Source organism: Apodemus sylvaticus, chromosome 13, assembly GCF_947179515.1.
Source record: "Apodemus sylvaticus chromosome 13, mApoSyl1.1, whole genome shotgun sequence".
Lineage (NCBI taxonomy): Eukaryota > Metazoa > Chordata > Mammalia > Rodentia > Muridae > Apodemus > Apodemus sylvaticus.
In genome coordinates this window covers 33,251,782-33,274,514 of record NC_067484.1, presented here as the reverse complement: position 1 = coordinate 33,274,514, position 22,733 = coordinate 33,251,782, and the positions used below count along the sequence as shown (strand labels likewise).

At 43.3% G+C, this 22,733-nt stretch overlaps 2 protein-coding genes across 2 annotated transcripts in view; one reads left to right on the top strand and one right to left on the bottom strand.

Annotated features, from left to right (window-relative positions):
* Positions 1 to 22,733, bottom strand: part of Nars1 (asparaginyl-tRNA synthetase 1) — a 581,145-nt gene that overhangs the window by 328,768 nt on the left and 229,644 nt on the right. The gene's annotated exons all lie outside the window — the stretch shown is intronic.
* Positions 1,221 to 9,799, top strand: St8sia3 (ST8 alpha-N-acetyl-neuraminide alpha-2,8-sialyltransferase 3). The gene is given in 8 exon segments (XM_052155285.1): positions 1,221 to 1,272; positions 3,261 to 3,301; positions 3,303 to 3,360; positions 3,363 to 3,514; positions 3,516 to 3,772; positions 5,058 to 5,180; positions 7,420 to 7,977; positions 9,517 to 9,799. Coding segments are annotated over 8 exon segments (1,524 nt in total).

Genomic DNA, 22,733 nt, shown 5'->3' with positions numbered 1-22,733 from the left:
CAGCCAGGGCTACAGAGAAAAACCCTGTCTGGAAAAACAAAAACAGCTCTTGTACAAGGTTCATAGAACTTTGCTAAGCAGAACAGAATGACTTTCTAATCTTTATGTATAGGTGTTTATCTGCATGTGTGTCTGTAAACTACCTGCATGAAGTGCCTGCAGACTCCAGAAGAGGTCCCCTGGACTAAAATAACAGATTGTGAGCAGCCATGCAGATACTAGGAATTGAACCTGCGTCCTCCAGGAGAGCAAGTCCTCTTAACTGTGTAACCATCTCTCCAGCCCCTAGAACAACTTTTAGGGTTTAGTTGGTTGGTTAGGAGGTGGAGGTGGAGGGAGGTGGAGGTGGAGGTGGTGGAGGCTTGAGACAGTCTCTTTCTGCATAGTCCTGGCTATCCTGACCTTGAACTCACAGAGGTCCTAATGCCTCTCAAGTGCTGGAATTAAAGGTATGTGTCACCACCTGGCAGCTAGAACAACAGTTAAATCCAGGCAGAGTGAATTGCTGCTCTATGTCCTAGGAATGCTTCATTGAGGAAAAGGTAGTTTCTTGATCTTTGCCATTTTCTGCAGGAAATTCCCACCAGGGACATTTTTTTTTCCTATGCATTCCGTAACTGGGCACATAGAGGTTAAAGAAACATGTCAAAACCCTGCCCAGTTTGTCTCGCTCATATTTAAGTCACAACTCAGGCAAAGATGTTTATCACATGCTAATCTGAGGCAGGTTTTATCTTGCTTCTGCAAACGAACAGCCCAAAACACCGAAAAGCTAGTAATTTAACTAATGTCACAGAGCACACAGATGCCAGAGTCAGCTCTGAAGTCAGGTGTGGCCAGACCACCTCAACCACCTTCCTACAGCATGCCCCTCCCCATTCAGTATTCCAACATACAGAATTTCTGGATGGCTGTCATAAGATGCCCTTTTGACATTTTACACTCATACAATTCGTTCTTCTAAAAAATACAAGAGTAGTTATTTAGACTTAGGATTTATTCATCCTGTTTCGGTGTCATGCTGTCACTCTGAGATGCCTCCCACCCTGGCCTGCACACATGCTTGGTTTTGAACTCTTGTCTATTTGAGGGGGCCAGAGACCCTTTAGGAGGTAGGCTGGCTGGTGGAAGTAGGTATGGCTCTTGAAGGTTGCAGACTGTCTCTAATCCCAGTGTTCTTTGATTCCTGATTTGCAGCCAAGGGAAGCAACTCCACGGCCATGAACCTGACCAAGCCTTCCCCACCTCGGCGCACTGAAACCGGAACACCAGGTCAAGACAAGCTCTTCCTCAAGTCGTTTCTGCCAGGCATTCTGACCATAATGAAACAAAAGCAAGATACCTCAAGCACACAACACTTTTCTAAAATTGTGTGTGTGTGTACATGTGTTTATGTGGGTATATGCATTTGTGCATGTGAGTGCTCTGTACACAGGTATCATTCATGTGTATAAATTCTAGAGGTTGACATTAGCTGTCATCTTCAATCATTTACCATTTTAGTTTTTGAGACAGGCTTTCTCATTAAACCCAGAATTAATCTGTTGGATTAATTAAATTAAATAGCTGGCCAATGAGCTCCTTGCTTCCCTCCTTCCCTCCTTTCTTATTTAGCAAGGCAGTACCCAGCTTTTGTGTGAAAGTTAGAGGTCTAGACTCCCTTGGTCCTCACCTGTTTGACAGACACTTTACCAACTGAGCCATCTTCCTCGGAGTTGCTGGATCTTTTTAAGTAACAACAACAAAAAAAAATAATAATAATAATAAAATAAATAAAAAAAATAAAAAAGACGTCCATGAGGAAAAGATTATCTGTGTCTCCTTGACTCACATCATCATATTTTGGTATAAAGGTCTTTAGAGGGTACTAGATGCCCTTTGTCATTGACAACAGAAGTATCCTCTGCGTCGCTGATCAGAGCCACTGTAACTTGGTGAGAGAACTTGCCGGGTCTTCATATATTTAACTAGTATTCCCTCAAGATGAGATGGTACTAGAGGAGACAGGGAGATGGGGAGACAAGATGGCCCTTGCTCTGCAGGAGCTCCCAGCCCAGGAGGCCTTCCTTTTGGTGAATTTACAGTCCCTAAGGCAGAGCACCTTAGAGCCCTCCCACCTTCATAAAGGCATGAAGCCTCTTGGAGAAACTCAACTTGCTTTATGGAGAAGGTTCTCAAAGGCCACCTTCTCACCTCCACTGTCTTTCAGTAGTGCTTATTGGCCAGCACAGGGACGACCAAGCCATGGTGAAGGCAAAGTAGAAGAGACCATAATCTAATTGCAAAGAGCGAAGCTAAAGAAACGAATGAGTTTTCTCTGAGCGTGACTGAAAGCGGGTGGACGTGCATTTCTAATGGATAATAAGATAGACAGCATGCGATCAGAGGATGTAGTCAAGCAATACAAATGTATTTCCTTGCCACCCTCCAGTCAAACCTCTCTTTCCTAGGTCTTGAGTTCCCTCAAAAGCCAGTTTGCGCACTTATAAGGGTCCTGACTTCTGAGAACCTGCCTGACCTAAGGATAAATCCCAAGAGCGAAGAATAGAGACTCAGTCAGGTCTAATAGTTTTAAACCTGATGCTGGAGCACATAGGCCAAGCACTGAGAGGTGTGTGAGGGACAGTCAATCCTGCCACCTCCATCTTTTATCTAAGTATCTAAGTAAGGAGCACGGTGAGACATTCTAGAACATTCTGTAGAATGAGTTCCCAAGGCAGCCTAGCCTAACTGCCATTTAGATCTTCCTTGCAGAGATGCTGCAGCAGGTGCTGCCTATGGGACTCCAGGGTGATGTCTGATGGAGATGAGAAAGCTTTTAAACGTTTGCCTTACTAAAAAACATTCTCACTGCATCTCTGAGAAGTACCCAGCTGGTGTTTATCCTCCACAGTAGCAAATCAGGTTATTTATCGTTCTATTTCGTGATGTATTTTGTAAAGTAATGAATGGTTCATTAAACTAAGTTTGGGCATCTGTCTCCCAACAGCCTCCTACTCAGCTGTACCCTTAGCGGGCCCTGGAGCCCATTGGGTTGGGCTCCAGCCACCCAGCCTCTTTCCCGTCCTCTCCCCCCCCACACAGCCGCTTCCCCTCCTGCCCTCCCTCCTCCTCATCCCTCCCCTTGGTTATTTAGGAGATTAGAGTTCATTAATTAAATCCTGTGCTTAGATCGAACTGTAACACTATTCCAATCACATTTATCTTTCAGGCGACGGTGGAGATGGCAACCTCGCTGGAAACGCGCGGGGGAGCCTGAGCCGGCAGCCGGAGACGCACTGCTCGGTGTGCTCCGTCGCCTGCCACGCCGCCGCGCAGACCCTCCATCTTCCATTTCAGCTCCGGGACAGGCTCGACCCTGCCCCGGGGTGGGGTAGGGGGCCCGGCTCCCGCTCCTCCCGGGGCTCCAGGTCGTTCTCCACCCCCCGGGCCCTCTGCGACTCAATTGCCTGGGTTCCCCCCTCCCCCGCCACACACACTCACACGCGCCCGCGAGCACACACGCACGCACACAACACACTCACACGCCAGCAGGCTGCTGGCCGCTCAATGGACCGATTTCCCCGGTTTCCCTGAACCCAGCCTAGCCCGGGATGAGAAATTGCAAAATGGCCCGAGTCGCCAGTGTGCTAGGGCTGGTCATGCTCAGCGTGGCCCTGCTGATTTTATCGCTGATCAGCTACGTGTCTCTGAAAAAGGAGAACATCTTCACCACTCCCAAGTACGCCAGCCCGGGGGCGCCCCGAATGTACATGTTCCACGCGGGATTCCGGTGAGTGTGGGCCTCTGTTGGAGCGCCCTCGGGTATCTCGGGTCGATGGTGTGTTGGGGGACCGTCAGAGAAGAGTGTTTGGGCTTCTCGGTAACTGCGTGGTCCTTTCATTCCTTTTTCTGTTTCTGCACTTTATTTTTTTTTTTTACCCCAAAGCTCCTAAAAGCCTTTGTCCTAATCGATGTGATTGAATTTCTCCTATTCTTCCTCTACGTCCCCTCCCCCATTTCAAAACTAGGGTGTGGGTGGTAGAGCGAGAGGCGGTGTTTGGACAGCTGGCAGGGGGGGGGGGGGGGAGGTGAACCCAGAGATGGGCAAGGCTTGAGGTGAGCGACCTGGCCGAGCACTAGCGGCAGACTCCGCAGGCCTGGCTGGGGCGATCTAATGGCGCAGGCGCCGACTGCTCTCGCACCCCTTCCCTCCTCCCCTTTCTCATCTAACGATGCGCAGGTTTATTCTCTTGAAGCCCCTAGGGGCTTCCTCGACCCTTCCCCCGCTGCCACCCGCCCCCTCCTTTCCTGGATTTCTGCAATTCCTCTGCCCCTGCGGGAAGCTAGCCTTCTGCTGAGGGCCGCCCACCCTTGCCGGGTCGAAGTCACCGCGGGGCGCAGCTCCGCACAGCTCATCTGGAGCCCCACCCCTACCTGTGCCCGCAAGGAGCTCTCCCTGCACCGCCTTCTGATGGGCGGGTGGCAACCACAAGCTGCATGCACCCTGTGGGCTAAGCTGGGCCAGAGATGTGCAACCTGAGCAAGCTAGGCCTGGACAGAAGCGCCCGGCAGCAGGAGGCCTCTGGGGGTTTCCAGCTAAAGGCTGAGGGTGAAATCAGACTTGGGCGTGGGAAGGAAAAGGTTAAGGCTGGAGCCCCCAACCCCCACGCCTTTCGCCTGAGTCTCGAATTTCCTCTGCCCTTTTACCAAAAATCAATTCTCTGGGCCTGGGGGTGGCGGGGTCCGGCCGGAGGCTGCTGTCCGCGGTGCTGACTCGTAGTCCCACTGAGCCGCGGACTGCAGCCCTGGGCTGGGCTCCGACCCTTGCTGTCTGCGTGACCGCCATCTTTCTTATGGTCTCCCCTTCACCCGGAGGGTTAGACAATGGCGAAGAGTTTCCCCTTTTCTCCCTTTCTTCCGGGCTTGTGTAGGAGCAGAGAATGTGCCAAAAGAGAGGGGCTGTGGGGTGGGCTTGCTCTTGTGCCAGCTGCCCCTTCCGGTTGATCCTGGAGCTGTCACACTCTGGGTTCCCCTCCCTGAGGCCAGAATCTATCTGAACTCATGCTCCTCTTCAGGTCTCAGTTTGCGCTGAAGTTTCTAGACCCGTCATTTGTGCCCATTACGAATTCTCTCACCCATGAACTCCAAGAGAAACCTTCTAAATGGACATTTAATCGGACAGCGTTTTTACATCAAAGGTAGGCTAGGAAGAGAGGCTTTGGTGGTGGTTGTTGTTTAATTTTGAAACTCGATGAAACAAACAGCACAAAAACAAATCCAAAACCAGTACCACACATACAAAGCTACAACTCATCTCGCCCCACTTTGTCTTCCTAGCCAAAATGTAAGAGGAGATGATTCGTAGCCATCGCTCTTAAAGAGTTGTAGTACCCTCTAAAAGGGAGCAATCAGGTTGGCCAATAACTTCATAATTCAGCCTTGACTGAGCACCAGGATATCTGGCTGCACCAAAGTTGTTTATTTAAAAAAAAAAAAAAAGGTTTCGTTCATTGCAAGCAGATGATCTCCTTTATAATATAAATAGACAACCTTTCTGTAACACAACCCTTACCACATCACTCACTCAGTGGAGATGTGGTCCCAAATATATATGTATGTAAACATGATTTTGTTTTGATTTTGCCTGTTTGTTTTTATGAAGTTCTTGCAGCTTTTAATTATAAAACTCACTTACTTAATTCTTACTCATTGTAGTGGTCTGTTTTTATACATGAAGAAGGTTTTTCTTTATTGTTTCATTTTGTTTTAGGTGAAGGGAGAGGGAGTAAGTTAAGTCTCAGTGATTTTTGGTCTTAGAACCATAAACACTCCCACACACACACACAGCGGGATTGTTATGCCACTAAATGCAGTGTGAGCCATCTAGTGTATTTATTAGGGCTGTGGATACTTATTTTACAAACCAGGAAGGGATATGTGGTTTTGCCCTGGCATTTATTGCATTTATTGCATTTATTGTCACTGTACTTTATATATATATATATATATATACAAACATATATATACATATATACACATATATATGCATACATATATATGATTTACTGGAAGAATGAAAAGAAACCCATGGTGTCAGAAAAATGTGTGTGTGTTTTTTTAACTGATATAATCATAGGATTATGGCTACAGTTCTTGTATTTATGCCTAGTTTGTGGCCCTTAATTCTAAACCATGAAGGTACTTTTCAGCATTAGTTTTTCAGATTTTCATCTACATTTAATTTTAGAGCTAGCACAGTTTTCAAGGTAGAACACCTTATACCAATCCCCCAAACACACCAAATACATCTCTAACTTGATTATAGTATTTTTCTACCCTGTGCCAAGTATCTCTAGCAATCAATCAAAAGAAAACTTCCTACTCAAAATGTCCAGCCTTTCAATCTATTTCTTAGGAAAACTTTAATTAATTTTAACAGGATTGCTTTAAGTTGTTCTTTAACAACTCCAAGAATTATGCTGGTAACTGAAAGCTGAGGTGATGTCCCCGTCCTAGATTTGATAATAGCTCTTTTCACCCTACTATTATTTAAACAGAAGGTATGAGTGTTTCAATTTGTCTTCCTGTCACTGGGGAACCTGCAGCAAAGGTGCAAGTTACCTGTCTCTTGAACTGTTTTTAAGTCCCTCGGACTTTAAAAGGAGATAATTTCATAGAAAGCTCAATATGAGATCAAGCTGAAGTCAAATCTTAGTATCATTTATCTCTTACTACCTTTTCTCTTCAGATTTTAATGGTCTTTTTTTTTGAAGGCTTACCTATATCCTGCTAAATTGTGATTCCAAATAATCAAACGGGGTGGGGGGGGGGATCCCTGTTTCATGATTCAGCAGGTCTCAATGAGATTATCCTCTCATTTCTATTAAATATTTAGCCACGCCCACCCCTCTTCCCATTTTCATATTTTAATAATAGAGAGTGCTGTTCTATGTACTGATCCATATCTGTTTAGCTTTTATTTAGACACCTGTAGTATTCACTATTGGTTGAGCAGTACAGTCCAATAGCAAACAAGTAGCCCCTAGTTACAAACTCTAAGTCACCAATGTTTATACATTAATGCGAGCTCTTTAAAGCCTGTGTAAATTGTCTCCCAGTGTTTTCTAACACACTTTGGCATCTGCCTCCTCCTTAATCAAATATACTCTTTGAGTAGGCCAGAATACCAAGAAATAGTAGGTCAAACTGTACACTGAATTTACTAGCATCCAAAGGTTACATTCAGAACTTGACTGAGATGTATTGCTACGCTGGTTCATTATAAAACAGGCTTCCCTTTGGAGCCTGCAAATATGAATGTATAGTCTTACTTGAATTGATTGTGCTTAATATTCTTGTGTGAGTTAAATGCAAGCGAAAGATGGAAACTTGGCTCTTTGGAATAGAATGTATTTAATGAATCTGTTTTTATTTTAGGCAAGAAATTCTTCAGCATGTCGATGTAATAAAAAATTTTTCTTTGACCAAGAATAGTGTTCGGATTGGACAACTGATGCATTACGATTATTCCAGCCATAAATATGTCTTCTCTATTAGCAATAACTTCCGGTCCCTGCTCCCAGATGTATCACCCATTATGAATAAGCGTTATAATATTTGTGCTGTGGTTGGAAACAGTGGAATCTTGACGGGAAGTCAGTGTGGACAAGAAATAGATAAATCAGATTTTGTTTTTCGATGCAATTTTGCCCCGACAGAGGCTTTCCACAAAGATGTTGGAAGGAAAACCAACCTCACAACCTTCAATCCGAGCATCCTGGAAAAATATTACAACAATCTTTTAACCATTCAGGACCGTAACAACTTCTTCCTCAGTTTAAAAAAGCTTGATGGGGCCATCCTTTGGATCCCTGCATTTTTCTTCCACACTTCTGCAACGGTAACGAGAACACTAGTGGATTTTTTTGTTGAGCACAGAGGTCAGTTAAAGGTCCAGTTGGCTTGGCCTGGAAATATCATGCAACATGTCAACAGGTGTGTATGTTTTTATTACATTTAACCTATACCTCCACCAGATGGCAAGTCAATATTGTAATCTCTTAGGCATAGGAGCCATCCAACTCACTAGTTGTTGTGGTTGGTTTAGTTCTTGAGGACAAACTCTTATCTTTTTAATGAATGAATGAATGAATCATGCTAGTTAAAAAGTTCAGTTTACCTCTAGCTGGTAACCAAGTGCGAAATGAAAAGACCATTCATTACCCTTCCTTTTATTTCCTGCTCCTTCTTAGTGCGCAGCCATGGAAATCACCACCAGCCAAGAATTCCCCTTGTACCAATAAGTATATTCTAGTAACACCAGTGACAAAAACATGCAAAGCCTATTTTTAAAAATTGTAATTTTAAAAAAGAAAAAAATTACCATTGACTTTAAAATATCCTTTTTGTCTGATGGCCAGGTGTTTGTAGAATTTCAGGATTAGGAACCCACCTGGGTAAATCCTAAAGGGCATAATCTGCTTTTATAATTAAATGTTTGAGTATTTAAGGAGCTCACCTCTTATTGCTTGATAAGGAGACTGGCTGGAGATGCAACATTTTCATCTAGTTCAGTAACTTTCATTTCTGGCTGTTTATAAGAATCAGAGTTTTGAAGTAAAATACTACTACTACCTGGGCTGGCCTAGAGTCTAACTCGGTGAGGAAGACAAGGATCACGCACTTGGTGTTTTTAATAGCCCCTTAGATAATTCAAATATGCAGCCACAAGTGAGACAATCATACAGGGCATTTTTAAAATCAGGATTAATTGTACAGCTTTTTTTTTCTTTTACTCCTTGGAGCATTGCCTCAACTCCCATGCTCTCCTACATAAGGAATCCAGGCATCACAGCCGAGCACAGATCTTATTCTATGTAGGGAATCCAGGCATCACAGCTGAGCACAGATCTTATTCTAAGTTCAGGTGGGTTCTGAAAGGCCTGGTGACCAAGAGTACATGCTGTAATAGATATCCCCTTCCTGTTGTTTCCTAAAATCTTCCAAATTTAAGATCTGTTTAGTTGAACTTCCACTGAGGGAGAACTCATAGTCTAGTAGATTGGTGTATCTTCCAAAGGAAAGGGAATTGTATTATTTACGGTCCAAACTGAGACTTCTACTTTGAGAAAATGGATGTGATGAACAATTACCAAAGGGTAGCACACACAAACTGGTACCATCCCCAAGAACGTAAGAGAAAATAGAACTAAACCCCAAAGTTTGACAGCTGAATACAGAGTGGAGTGTTTGTCTAAAGTCATGATTGCACATGGGAGAAGAACAATTTAGCTCGTTATCCCAAATCTTCATCATCTTTTACTCCATTCTGCTCCATTCTTTTCTCAATTTTTAAATGACATTTTAAAATCTCATCCAGAAGGGAACAGGCCCATGTACTGAGGCTAGGAAGTGTAGCTACCCATAACGCCCAAACAGTCTAGAAAAATCTAGCTCCTAGCCCTGCACATTGACTTCTCTGACTGAAACCTTTGGTACCCGCGGCTGAATCTGCATGTACTTACTGTTCTGCAGGTACTGGAAAAACAAGCACTTGTCACCCAAGCGACTGAGCACAGGTATCCTTATGTACACGCTTGCCTCCGCAATATGTGAAGAGATCCACTTGTACGGCTTCTGGCCTTTTGGATTTGACCCCAACACCAGGGAGGATCTGCCCTACCACTACTATGACAAAAAAGGAACCAAATTTACCACCAAGTGGCAGGAGTCTCACCAGCTGCCTGCTGAGTTTCAGCTGCTCTATCGAATGCATGGGGAAGGGCTCACGAAGCTCACTCTGTCACACTGTGCCTAAGAACTCCAAACGGAAAGTGCCAAATGGCTGTTTAAAAAGTGCCCCCAAACCAAATTGAATAGTATCCAGAACAGAACCCATAGACAATCTGGCAAAGCCTGTCTGCCACTGACAAGGAAACATGTCTTCTCTCCCTCTTCTGCACTGCTCTTTGAATGGTCTTAACAGACTTAGGACAGGTGCGTTGAAGCCGAGTAGTTTAGACTTGATTGGGAAAGGTTATATTGCATTTGGAAGTATGCTGCACAGAGAATAGCTTGAAATAGTTCTAAGATTGTTCTAATAATAAACTGACTCCCATGTGAATGAGGACTGTGGTTGTCATCTCCTCAGCCCTACTTCAGATATAGTCCTCATAACCAGAGAGTTCTTCAGTAGGATCTCTTTTGCTGTTGGGATCGGAATCTTCAAAAAGAAAAGCAGAAAACTGGTTTGCAGGTTTCTTTCTCTCTCTATCTATCTATCTATCTATCTATCTATCTATCTATCTCTATCTCTCTCTCTCTCTCTCTCTCTCTCTCTCTCTCTCTCAACAGACACACACACTTCCTGTTGCCCTACTACCATTTAATTTAATAATAATTTAGGAATACTTCTGGATTAGCTTTACTTTTATGTGTTTGCATCTGTACTTGATGTGTTCAAGGCCCTGGATAACTTGGATGTTTCATTACAAACTGAGCAAATCTTAATGACTTCCTCTGTGAAGAATTCTATAGGAAATGCCCCCTTACCGAGTCCTTACTTGTCTATACTGTTATTCTACAGCATGGTGGTCTATTTGGGTAGAGTGGCATATGCTACAGTGTCTCTTTTTCTGTCACAAAGAAAGCCCGTGGTGTGGGTTGCATTGCGTCTGTTGGCATGAGTGCAGTTGTGGCAGATCCTACAAGGGCTTTCTAGCGTAGCCTTCAACAGTTTCAGTGCAAGTGCTAGGTTGGGCACTCTCAGAGGCCGTGGGTTGATTTAAGAGCCCAAGGATGGGGCAGAAAGGGGAAGAAGAGCATTTGCAGGTTGTGTACTCTGTAAAGAGTTCCGACCACTGGAGAAGCACAAGAGTTGGTGTGGAGGACAAACTAGAGCCGTGGCCAGACTGGTCCCTGGGTGACGTCTGTTAGCATGAGTCATGTCCGATCCTTTCTGTGACATCCCCACCAACAAGCATCTAGACATGCTTGCTTTCTTTGAGACAGTTGAAGATACTATTCTCTGTTTCGAAGTCTGTGCTGCCTATACATTGAGCATTTCGAAAAGAAAAGCCATTGTGCAGTGGCAAGACTTGGTCCTAAATAACCTTTGGAATCTGAGACCAGCTGGCATTGTTCTTATTGTCTCAGCTGTATTGGGAGAAATCGCATCCCCCCTCCCCATCCCAGGCTTTTACACTGGGCAGCACTCTGTTCCTCTGATTCAACCCAAAGTCTGGCCAAGTTGATGTTAAATTTTAATAAGACTTTTCTTTCCACTTACGAGGTGCCTGTGGAGCACATATGTTCCAGTCAGGTATCTGTTCTTTTCCAGAAATCTCATCTAGGATGCTTACAGTGTTGTAAATATTTTTAAAAACCCTTGCTGTAGTTTAGTCATCAGTGTACTGGCCCTCTTTGGGGGAAAAAAAACCCAATCATTCCTAAAAAAGAAGTAGAGTAAAGAGACACACCATTCTCATGTAACACCTGGTCCTGGAGCTGCACTGGTCTTTTTGAGGAGCTAAATCGGCCCCAGATACAATCTAGTGAAAGAAAGCCGTTCAGACGGCCCCAGATACAATCTAGTGAAAGAAAGCCGTTCAGACCCAAACACAACACCAACTGTGGTACATTTTACCCCCCTTGTGAATGCCAATCATTCAGATGAAGGAGAGGAAATAGGGATAAATATTTCAAAACAAAAGCATTAACTATGCACAGAATAGTAAGAAAATTAAAAATTATAAGGTATTTTTTAAACACTTTAGAATTCAAGGACAATTTCGTGAGCGTGAAGAACATACCATGTCCTATGTCCTGCCCACACCATGGCTGTGCCCTGTTACTTTAAACCACACCTCAATGGTACACTGTCACTTTAAAGAGCACAGGACACCATGCTGCTACTCTGGATGGGTGTAGGTCATGGAGACTGACAGAACTGCAGCAGTTATCATCAGGATTGAAAAGCCGGGCTATTCCTAAGCCCTTAGTTCATTTGGTGGCAGCTGAGGGACACTAATGCTAAGATTATCCAGGCCAGGGTCTGACTCCAGAGCTTTAATTTAAGTGTATCCATCAGATCTTACTAAATATAAACATGGACTATTTGCACTAAGCAAGATAAAACACTCAAGGACTAGAAGATTCCCAAAGCTAGTTAACTAATCCCAGATAATCTATTTAAATTTGATCTTATCGGAATGTTGTGGTGGATTTTTGTTTTTGTTTTTGTTTTTTATGGATAGTTTTACCTCAGTTGCACCCTGGACCTGCTGCCCAGATGATTTGGAAATACAGCCACCAGTTTATCCTACATTTTTCCCCAAGACTATTTCAATGTGTAAGCCAATGCAACCACTTCCACGACAGGAAGGTGTTCTTTTTAGAAAGGCAGCCAGAACTTGTTGGCTCTCCCACAGTCTCCAGTGTGTAGCCTTAAGTGCAGTAGAGGAGCAGAGGAACCACTGAGCTTCCGGCTATGCAGCTACATGCCTGCACCCCTGCCCTTCTACACTGGGCTCCACTTGGTTGGACCTGGTTAGTGTATTCTTTTGTTAGAAACATATTCATTTCTTGGCCACCTAGAACAGAGTACACCATCAGCTATGTGAATAAATTTTACCATACTGCTCTCAAGGATGTCTAAAAATAACTAATTACTTGGCAGAAAAGACAAGGAAATTTACAAACTCCTGGCAGCATGAGTCAAAAGATGATTGTCATGACTTCCTCCCACACCCGGAAATTTGGGATCTGTGTGTGAGTCTATGGAGCTGGGGATCCAACCCTGGACCTTGTTCATGGTAGACAAATATTCTACCATTGATCTCCATTCCCAGACTGTGTTCTTGTGCTAAGTAATTTTAACCATTATGGAAATGCAGTCTGTTTAGTAGTACTGTATGTCTACCAATGCTGACTATGGCCACTGTAGCATCTGTCCCTAACTTGAATATCAGACATGGGCTATAGCAGCAAGGGTGTACAAAGGAAGAACCCATACACTCACCGAGCCTCCTGGTACCAAGGCTGTCGGTGCTGATGAATGTGAGTGTCCAGCCAAAACTAATGTGGGCTAGAGAGATGGCTCAGTGGTGAAGAGCACCGACTGCTCTTCCAGACATCCTGAGTTCAATTCCCAGCAACCACATGGTGGCTCACAACCATCTGCAATGGGATCTGATGCCCTCTTCTGGTGTGTCTGAAGACATATAGTGTACTCACATACATAAAAAAAATAATTAATTAATTAAAAAAACCTAATGTTGCAGGGAATTCAATGAATATGAGTACATGCTTCCTAACTTCAGGCAAGGCCCCACTCACCCAGACAATAATTCATGGGCCCCAGAGAAGCAGGAACAATGGAAAGGGAGGAATCATTGAATTTTCTAGCCCATCTTGACTTTACCAATATTAAAATTGAGATACAGGGAGACTAAGTGATTTTTTCCCCAAATTTTACATAGATAATTATTGAAGTTATGATTTCACATATTAATCTTATCAGTATCAAAGATTAGATCAAAGCTAAACAATTTAAATCTGGACTATTTGGAGTACAAACATAATGGAGAGGGCCTGTAAGGGGAAGAAGAAAATCACTAAATGCACTTGCCTGGGTACACAGAAGTAGGGGAGACACTTGTCCCATACGCAGCAGCCTGCTGAAAACCACCCACTCTCCCCCCCTAAAATGAGCGAGAACCCTGTTAAATCGTTGACCGAGAAATCCCAGTTCAGTTATTGATGGCGCATAGCTGACAGGTGAAATTGTTACCTGATAATAGATTCGTCTCAATAAAATCATGTGTGTCCATGATTTAGAAGTCGAAGGCTAGAAGTGACTGTGCACTTCTCCTTGTATATAAAACTTTCGGCAGGGGCCCCTTAAGTTAAGAAATGTTTTAAGTAATCTCAACAACAGGCTTTGAATTATTATATGAGCTCATTTCGCTAAGATTGTGCAAAGAGTAGTGGGAAACTTCTGTGGTTCTTCATTCCTTTCAAATGACATCTGAGATCTTGTCTGTGTCATTCTGGGTCTTTAAGCCTCCCGTCTCATAACTGTTTGAACGCATCAGACAAACATTTGCTTAGCTTCTGCTACTTCCCAACTGTGTGTAACTGACCTTGTGACCAGAGTGGGGCTGTATGTGTGACTGAAGAGCTCTAATGGAACACCATGGGTGCTGGGAATCGAAGGCATCTCACCAGTCTGTCTAAGCCGCTTAATCCGTGGACCATTTAACCAAGGCCACCAGTGACTTGATACCAAGGACCAAAATGATTAATCCTGACTCTCTCACACTCTGACTGCTTTGCCGCATAAATATAACATTTCAAAGGGGAAATGTTTTCGAATGTTACTATTTGTTATGTGATCTTGCTGAGCATTTATTTTTATTGTAATGATTTGTTAAAGATATGTGTGATTGAATAGATGTTTTAATCCTCCATGCAGTTCATTCTCTTATTGGTAGAATCAGGGAGGAGCCTGATGCTGATAGCTGACTCTGGTTTCAGTGGGGTGCTGGGATTAGGAGGAGGTAGAGTCTAAGGATGCATTAGCAACGATGTACATGATGAGGAAGACCTTGAGATAGAAGTCTTGCTCCTCAGTCCATATCTTCGAGTCATCATATCCTGAGATAAGTCCAGCCTAGAAGGAGCCCTGATTGGTTCTGATGTGGCATATGGAAACTAACAGCATATTTCACAGTCAACTACACCTATAGGACGTTGTCCAGAGCATTCCTCACATGCTTTGTATTGAAATATTCCTTAAAGTTATTACAGCACATGACAGTATACAGACAGTATTGTGACTCAGCCTGCCAACCTCTGGCTGAACTGACCATCTGCAACTTTTTAAGTGCATAGTACTCATTTGTCAGTGTAGTCAGAATAGATAGGAACCAGCAAAGTGAGGAGCATAACTTTGTGCACTTTACTCCAAGCCTAGTTCTTTATATTTCATGGTCTGTGTTTCAAACAAAGAGGCAAAGCTTGGGTCATTCATCTTTATAAATGGATAAACCAAGAAGCAGAGAAGTTAAATGGTTCATTCAGATTCAATTTGGGATTCATTCCCAGCGGCTAAAATATTCTTCAGGTGGTCTGATTTCTCAACCTCTGAACAATGCCTCAAATGGAGGCATCCTCTAATGCTGTGATATTTGAGCTAAAATGAAACCAACCCCCATAAAAGAAATTCATAGAGCTGAAATTCTAAGGCGAATGTACGAAAGCAGGTGGTCAGTTATTACGAGCTGTCTTCTTCCAGCCCATGCTGGATAAGGTGCCTCTGTCCTCACGAAGTTGCAAGCCATGCTTTTCTTCTTTACTGTGCACATGCAAAGCTCTTGATCATCACGGGCACCCAAAGGCCACTTTTCATTTCTTTCTGTGGAATTTAGAAATAGTTTTATCTCTGCTGTGCAGCTGTATATTTAACAGCTGCTCTGGTAAACTAGCATTCATAAGTTTCCATGTATACATAACCCCATCAGAGCCAACTTCAAGCTACTAACATAACATCAGCCAGCTCAGATGTACAAGGTTCCAGAGAGCCAGTAGGCATTGGCTTTGACATATGAGCTGGTTCTAGCGTAGCACTGCCTGAACAATTCTAAATCAGCAAGTGCCAGATAGAAGCAGTGGCTTTGGGAGATGTTCAAACACCACCTTTCAACAAGACAGAAAATCTACCTTGGTTAGTTCACTAATTTCTAGGAAAAGAATATGTTATTATGCCCTTTAGATGAAAGCCCTAAGGTATCCAAATATTGTTAGCTGTTGGGAGTCTCTCAACAGGTCCTCAGCTTAGAAGATTGTCAGCCAGAGCTCTCCTAATGACAAGGAGTGAGCTTTCAGGTGAACATTCCCTAACTTATTGCCAGTTACAATCACATTTGGGTAAGGTTTTGCTTGCCCACTTACTTTCCCTCCTTCGGACAACACAAAATTCACAGGCATTCATCAAGACGTAGAGAAGCAGGCAAACAAAATACCATGTAGCTTACCTAGTTCCGTAAGGCAAAAAAGCGCCATGGCTCAAAGTCTACACTGCACCAAACAGTTGCTCCATGGCTGGAAGTCTGCCCTGCACCAAAGGGAAGACTCAGCCTCCTGCCTGGAGCTTTCATAAGTAAACAGCTGAACACTTCTCAAAGATGAAGTCATAATGATTCAAAGACATCACTCACTGCATTGAAGATCTCTGAACAACTTCAGAGGCTGAGAGGACGAAAGCGGTAGAGCAAGGTGCCCTGTGCTGTTCTCTTCCCAGACAAGCTATGTCTGGCCTCTGGGGAAAAAATTCCTACCAAGCCACAGGTTGCCCTGTAGTTCACAGCACTGGGTAGCAGAGATGCTGTCCCTCCACACCATTAGTCATGAATGTACTCCTTACTGAGGGCGTGAAGGCTAACAGCAATGAGACACCAACTAAGCTTGGTTTGCAAAGTAAGAGTGGTGGGAGTCATAGTTGGGTGGGTTCAGTAAAATCTTTTGAAAGGCAATGATGGGAGAAAGTGTGTCTAGTTCCTCAGGCAGTGAAAGGCCATTCTTCATGGAGCGAATCAAAATTAAATCACAAAGATCAAATCTACTTTCCTCACATAATAAAATATCCAGCCGGTCCTGTAGTTATTTCTACACAGTGGATGATTGGAATCCATGCTGGACATTGTGTTTAAAAGACTAAAGTGTACCACTGCTTTCTGGGAATTTTGTTTGTTTGTTTGTTTGTTTGTTTTTTTGAGACTGTGTCATTGTATATTCTGACTAGCCTGAGACTTGTATTATAGACATGAGGTTGTCCTCAAACTCACAGAGAGCCACCTGCCTCAGTGAGTGTGTCCACTACTCTGGGCACTGTTTACTGTTTTTCTTAATTAACATTTATACTGAGCAAACTACATTTTGTTTCAAATGAATCAGGTGTGTGTTCAGGGATTTTCAGTCCTCCCAACAAATCGTATGTTGGCATAATGAATGCACTTGTCCTCTCTGACTCATTTTCTAACCAGAGAAGTCCGTAGCTACCATCACAAGGGAAGTTATGGGGAAACTCAATTTTATTATGAACGTACTTAATGCTATCCAGCCTTTCCCTTGCTAGATAGAAAGGTGGAGAAGAAAAGTTGATAAGACAGTGGGAGAGAGGTCTGGACCAGAACAAATTGAGTAAAAATATTGAGACACTTGCAAATGGTTACTAGTTGTTTTGTGAAACTGGAATATTTGACCTCAGAAATGTTGTTGAACGTCATTTCATAAACATAGTATCACATGTATATATGAACCAAGTTTTGCCCCTCAAGCTCCAGTGGATTCTATGACCAGCTGATGTATCACCAAGTATCAGTAACTGGCACTGCAACCTTCCCAGACCTGGGGCAGTGTTTCCCAACCTTCCTAATGCTGCGACCCTTTAATACAGTTCCTCATGTTGTGGTGACCCTCCCAGCCTTAAAATTATTTTGTTGCTACTTCATAACTGTCATTGTGCTACTGCTACAAGTTGTAATGTAAATACCTGATATGCAGAATAGCTAGCTGATAAGTGACCCCCGAGAAGGGGATAGTTGACCACCCCCCCCAACAAAAAGGGTCACAAGCCACAGGTTGAGAACCCCTGACCTTGGACAAATATATCAAAGCATCATGGTGCAAGAGCACCTCTTCCGATGCACTAGTTACTTAATACCACAGCAAGGCTTTGTGGATCTAGACCATGCTGTCTTAGCTGTAAGTCAGCAACCTCAGTGTTGAGATTCAGAAGTGATGTCTCTGCCCAGCTAAAATGAAAAGCACAGATTTCATGTAATGCTTGGAGATCTGGACAGTCCACTGTAAAAACATGAGTTAGAAGTGAAGAGAGGAGAACCTGGGAGAGTTCCTTACACTTATCTTAGTTTTTACGTTTGATTTCAGTACCGTTTTAATGGGATAGGATGAAGTAGGTCAGAGCCCTTTATATTGTAATGATGAAACTAAACGGTTAACATGTGACAGACTGGTGAGTGGTAGTTATCAAAGGAATAAGGAGGAAGACCAAACATGTCAAATGAAAAACATGCCTCTTAAGATGGCAGCCCTTCCCCGACCCCATTGATGCATTCATTTTGGCAAATGTCATTGTACATGGGCAGGCTTTACCCCCTCAACCACATTGGACATTTTGTGGTCTTCAGAAGAAGAAGAAGAAGAGGCCTTTACCAATCAGAGTCACATCTGTCTTGTGAGAGGCTGCCTTACCTGTTCTTGGAGAGAAGCTGCTAGAGAGTAAGGACCACAGAGGCCCAGAAGAAGCCAGCACTGCTGGGCTGAGCACCATGTAAATATCTCCTGCCTTCTACGTGAGCAACAGTGATCACCTTTCACAGAGATAACTGTGTATGTATTGTGACTTTAGTTTGTGGAGGACATGCAAAAGTCTGCTTCGACAGCTTCCCAGATGTACCTACTGAGTATGAACGTGCCTGCCTTGTTGCCTTGTGTGCCAAACACAGTACTGGATGCATTGTTTTTAAATAAATGGTTTTATTGTGCATTGGAAATGTTGCTGTCTGTCTTTGTCCCATTCAGGAGGCATATACATCTAAGAGCACTAGCACAGTCACGAGTAAAACACATGCACATCCTCCTCTCTTCATACTCATGAGACCTTCTCTTGGCAGCTTGCAGGACAAGTCCACACAGGTCGGCCCTGGCTGTCTATAGCCATGGACCATCAGTAAATGCCAAAAATATCTATATGCAATTTCCATAGGATCTTTGAATGATATAACTACTAATGATACATTATTCCTGACAATTACAATTATAAGTACCATTTTATTTAATCAATAATTGAGTGAGCATGAAGTCTGGAGATGGAGCTCAGTTGGTAGAATGAACTACCAAGAGTGCACAAAGCCCTGAGTTCAGTCTCAAGCACTCATAAGTATGGGGCCATATACCTATAATCCCAGTACTATGGAGGAAGCAGAAGTACCGCAAGGTTACAGTCATTCTTGCCAGCCTGGGCTATATATGACCCTGGAGAGAAAAGTGGGGGAGAGAGAAAGAGAGAGAGAGAGACAGACAGAGACAGAGACAGAGACAAAGAGAGAGACAGAAACACACACGAAGACAGAGACACAGAGACACACCCAGAGACAGTCAGTCAGTCAGTCAGACAGACAGACAAGATAGAGACAGACAGACAGACAGACAGACAGTAGGGTGGCCAGATACAGTGGTGTATGGTTACAGATCCCAATGCCTAGCAATGCTTAGAAGCAGGAAGTTCAGGATTTTAAAGCTATCCTCGACTACATGAGATTCATCTCAAATATGAAAGAATTGGATGAGAAGGCCTCTATAGTGGCAAATGTGACTGTGTTCACAAGATTTTGGGTTTTATTTCCAAGAGAAGAGAGAAGGAGGAAGAAATAAAGACAAAAGAGGAGGGGGCAGGGAGACAGGGGGGAAGAAGAAGGAAACACAGAAGAGAAAAGGGGTGCCTAGGAAAGACACTCAAGGACTTGGTCCACGCTGCATCTGATGACGTGGCAACTCAGCCTGACTCCTAGTCTGACTGACTCTCAGCCGAAGCCTTCTACCCCTAGAACCATCATTGGGTCCCTCCTCATAGCACCCCATTGGCTGTCACCATCAGCTTCTCCTCTTTCTGTTATGTCTCTCCTCTGTGATTCTTGTCACTAGAAATGATGCTTCCATTGTTTACCTGTGTTTTACACTGTATTTTAAGTTCTACAGGTCACTTAGCCTATCTAATTTCTGCTATGCCCTTGGTACGCAAAACAGTGCAAGGATTTCAGGAGGCGGCTGGCAAGCAGTATCTACAGGATGCAGGTAGGTGGCTAGATATATATATATATATATATATATATATATATATATTTTTACGATTTATTTATTATTAAATGTGAGCACACTGTAGCTGTCTTCAGACACACCAGAAGAGGGCATCAGATCTCATTATGGATGGTTGTGAGCCACCATGTGGTTGCTGAGAATTGAACTCAGGACCTCTGGAAGAGCAGTCAGTGCTCTTAACCACTGAGCCATCTCTCCAGCCCCGGGTGACTAGATTTGTAACATAGTATGTCCACCTCTGCAACTCTTCTTTTGTTTCTTCCCTGTCTGTCTGCACCAGAGAGGTCAGAAGCACTGGCTCTCCTCTGGCTGTGCTGTCTCAGGCAGCCCTGTGAGCTGTACTCAAGAAGAGTATGTGGCTTCAGCACACCGCAGGGATGTGTTTTATCCTGAATGACTCAGGGGATGCTGGAAATGCAGTGAAGCCACGCACGCTTTGCACAGTCGACACACAGAAAGCAGAGGCAGGGGGATTGTAAATTTGTGGGCCTAGAATACCTATCGGGACCCTGTCTTAGGAGAGGAGAAATGCGAAGGTTGTGGGGAGAAAGGGTTAATTTCAGTAAAGATAATAAAAATGTTAGAGCCATATTTGAAGAATTCCCTCCCACCCTACACATATGCACACGGGGAGGGGGGAGGGTGTTAAGGGGAGGGGGCAATTCTAAAACAAAACATTTCACAAACTTCAGCAAAACATGAAATTGACATCAAGCTTATTGCAAACTCTCTGCCTGGGGCTGATTAGTACAAATTAAATTTTTTTAATGGAATTTTTTTTCCCTAAGAAAACGCATTGCCACCTCTTGATCAAGACAAAGAGAGAAATCCCCTTCGTAAAAGAAACAACCTGACCCTATGGCCCCCAAGACCAAGAAAGAAGTATGGTTTTCTGCTTCTACCTAAACAAGCCGGCAGGGCCCAGCCACAGAGCAGGGGCAGCTGGTGCCAGTGCAGCCACAGAGGGGCTACTACTGTAAGCGTGGGTTTCCAGTGGGTGTGATGAGCTCTTAGACCACACTTCTCCTGCCACTAACTTTTGTTGAACTCAAGATGTCCTTGATTGCAGGTAAAGAGACTCAGGGCTGGACTGGAGGGGGGAGGGAGGGGGCTCTGACTGTCTCCATGAGCTGCTCTAACAAGCCAAAATTGAAGCACTTGGGTCAGCTTTTGTAGAAGAGGAAATAACAGTGCTGTTATGTCAACGCACAGTTCTCCACTCCAGCTAAGAATATTTAAAAAAACAGACCGCCCACTTTACTTATCTTATAGTGATCAGAAACATTAATGAAGTAGTAGAAATAGAGAAAAGCACCAAAACATCTTCAGACCCCCCCACACTCTTGCCCATTTTTTCTGAGTGTTTATTATGCACCATATATTCCTCTGCCTTTTCTGCCTTTTTATTTTTATAAAAGTGTACCAAGAACATCTTTCTATGTTATTAAATATTAAAGGATAAACTTGCAGAATGAGCATTAGAACACCTGTTTAATCAATTCTCAATTATTGCTTCAAATTTAGGTAATTTGTAATTTCTCTTGATTATAGACAATGCTCTAAGAAATATTGGATGCTTAATTATCTCTTTGGGGTAAATTTTCAAGAACTTTAAACAAATTTTGTGAGAAGGAATTCTCTTTCAGGCTCTGGGGAGGTAACTTAGTAAAGTGCTTGGCATACAATCACAAAGACCTGAGTTCAGTTCCCAGAGCCCACACTGAAAAGCTTGGCATGGGGCCAGCAAGATGGCGCAGCAGGTGGCTGCATTAGCAGCCAAGCCTATAGACTCCAGTTGGATTCCTGGGACCCACATGGTGGAAGGAGAGAACCGACTCCAGCAATCTGTCCTGTGATCTCCCATCTGTGCAATACACACACACACACACACACACTAAACAAGAAAGAAAGAAAGAAAGAAAGAAAGAAAGAAAGAAAGAAAGAAAGAAAGAAAGAAAGAAAGAAAGAAAGAAAGAAAGAAAGAAAGAAAGAAAGAAAAGAAAAGAAAAGAAAGAGAATATTTAAGAAATAGAAATCTGGGCATGATAGCATGCACCTGTAACCCCATTAGTAAGGAGACAGCAACAGGAGGAACAGCTGGTTCTTGCTGGCCAACCAATCTTGTCAAACAGGCAAGCCCCAGACCAATGAGAGTCCTGTCTCCAAAAGCAAAATGGATAGTACCTGAGGAATAATACCAGAGATTGACATTCTGCTTCCACAGACACATATATGTCAAGCGCACACACACAAGCATGCACAGTTATACCCCCATATATGTGAACATAGGAGTGTGCGCGCGCAAACACACACACACACACACACACACACACACAATCTTTTCAGAGGTAGGCAGAAATGTTCAAATAGAGATTCAGTGACCAAATTTCTAAATGCTCTCCTATAAAACTTGCAAAAAGGTTAGAAGAAATCATACATTGTCACTGAATATAACTTCCTTAATGATGAAATGATGAATTTTAATTTTATATTACATATAAAATTCATACTTAGGTAAATAGCTACGCTATTGTATGCTTCTTATATTCAGTTACTATGTCTCTCAGGAGATGGAGACCTTCACACAGTCAAGGAAAAACTCATCTGCTTGTATTCTCATTACTAATCAAATAAGAGGCACCTAGATCATGTGGGAAAGACAGTCCTTCAATACAGTGATAGATAGTTCTTTCCTTTATTCTAGGAGTATGCTTATTGCTTACTCAATCTACCAGCCTAATAATGCTTCCAATTTATATTAAGTCCCAGTAAGTCAAAATTAGGAGGTTGAACCAATCTACCTTGAGCCTGCGCATAATGTTCAGATTGATTGTTTCTGTTGAGCTTCTTTT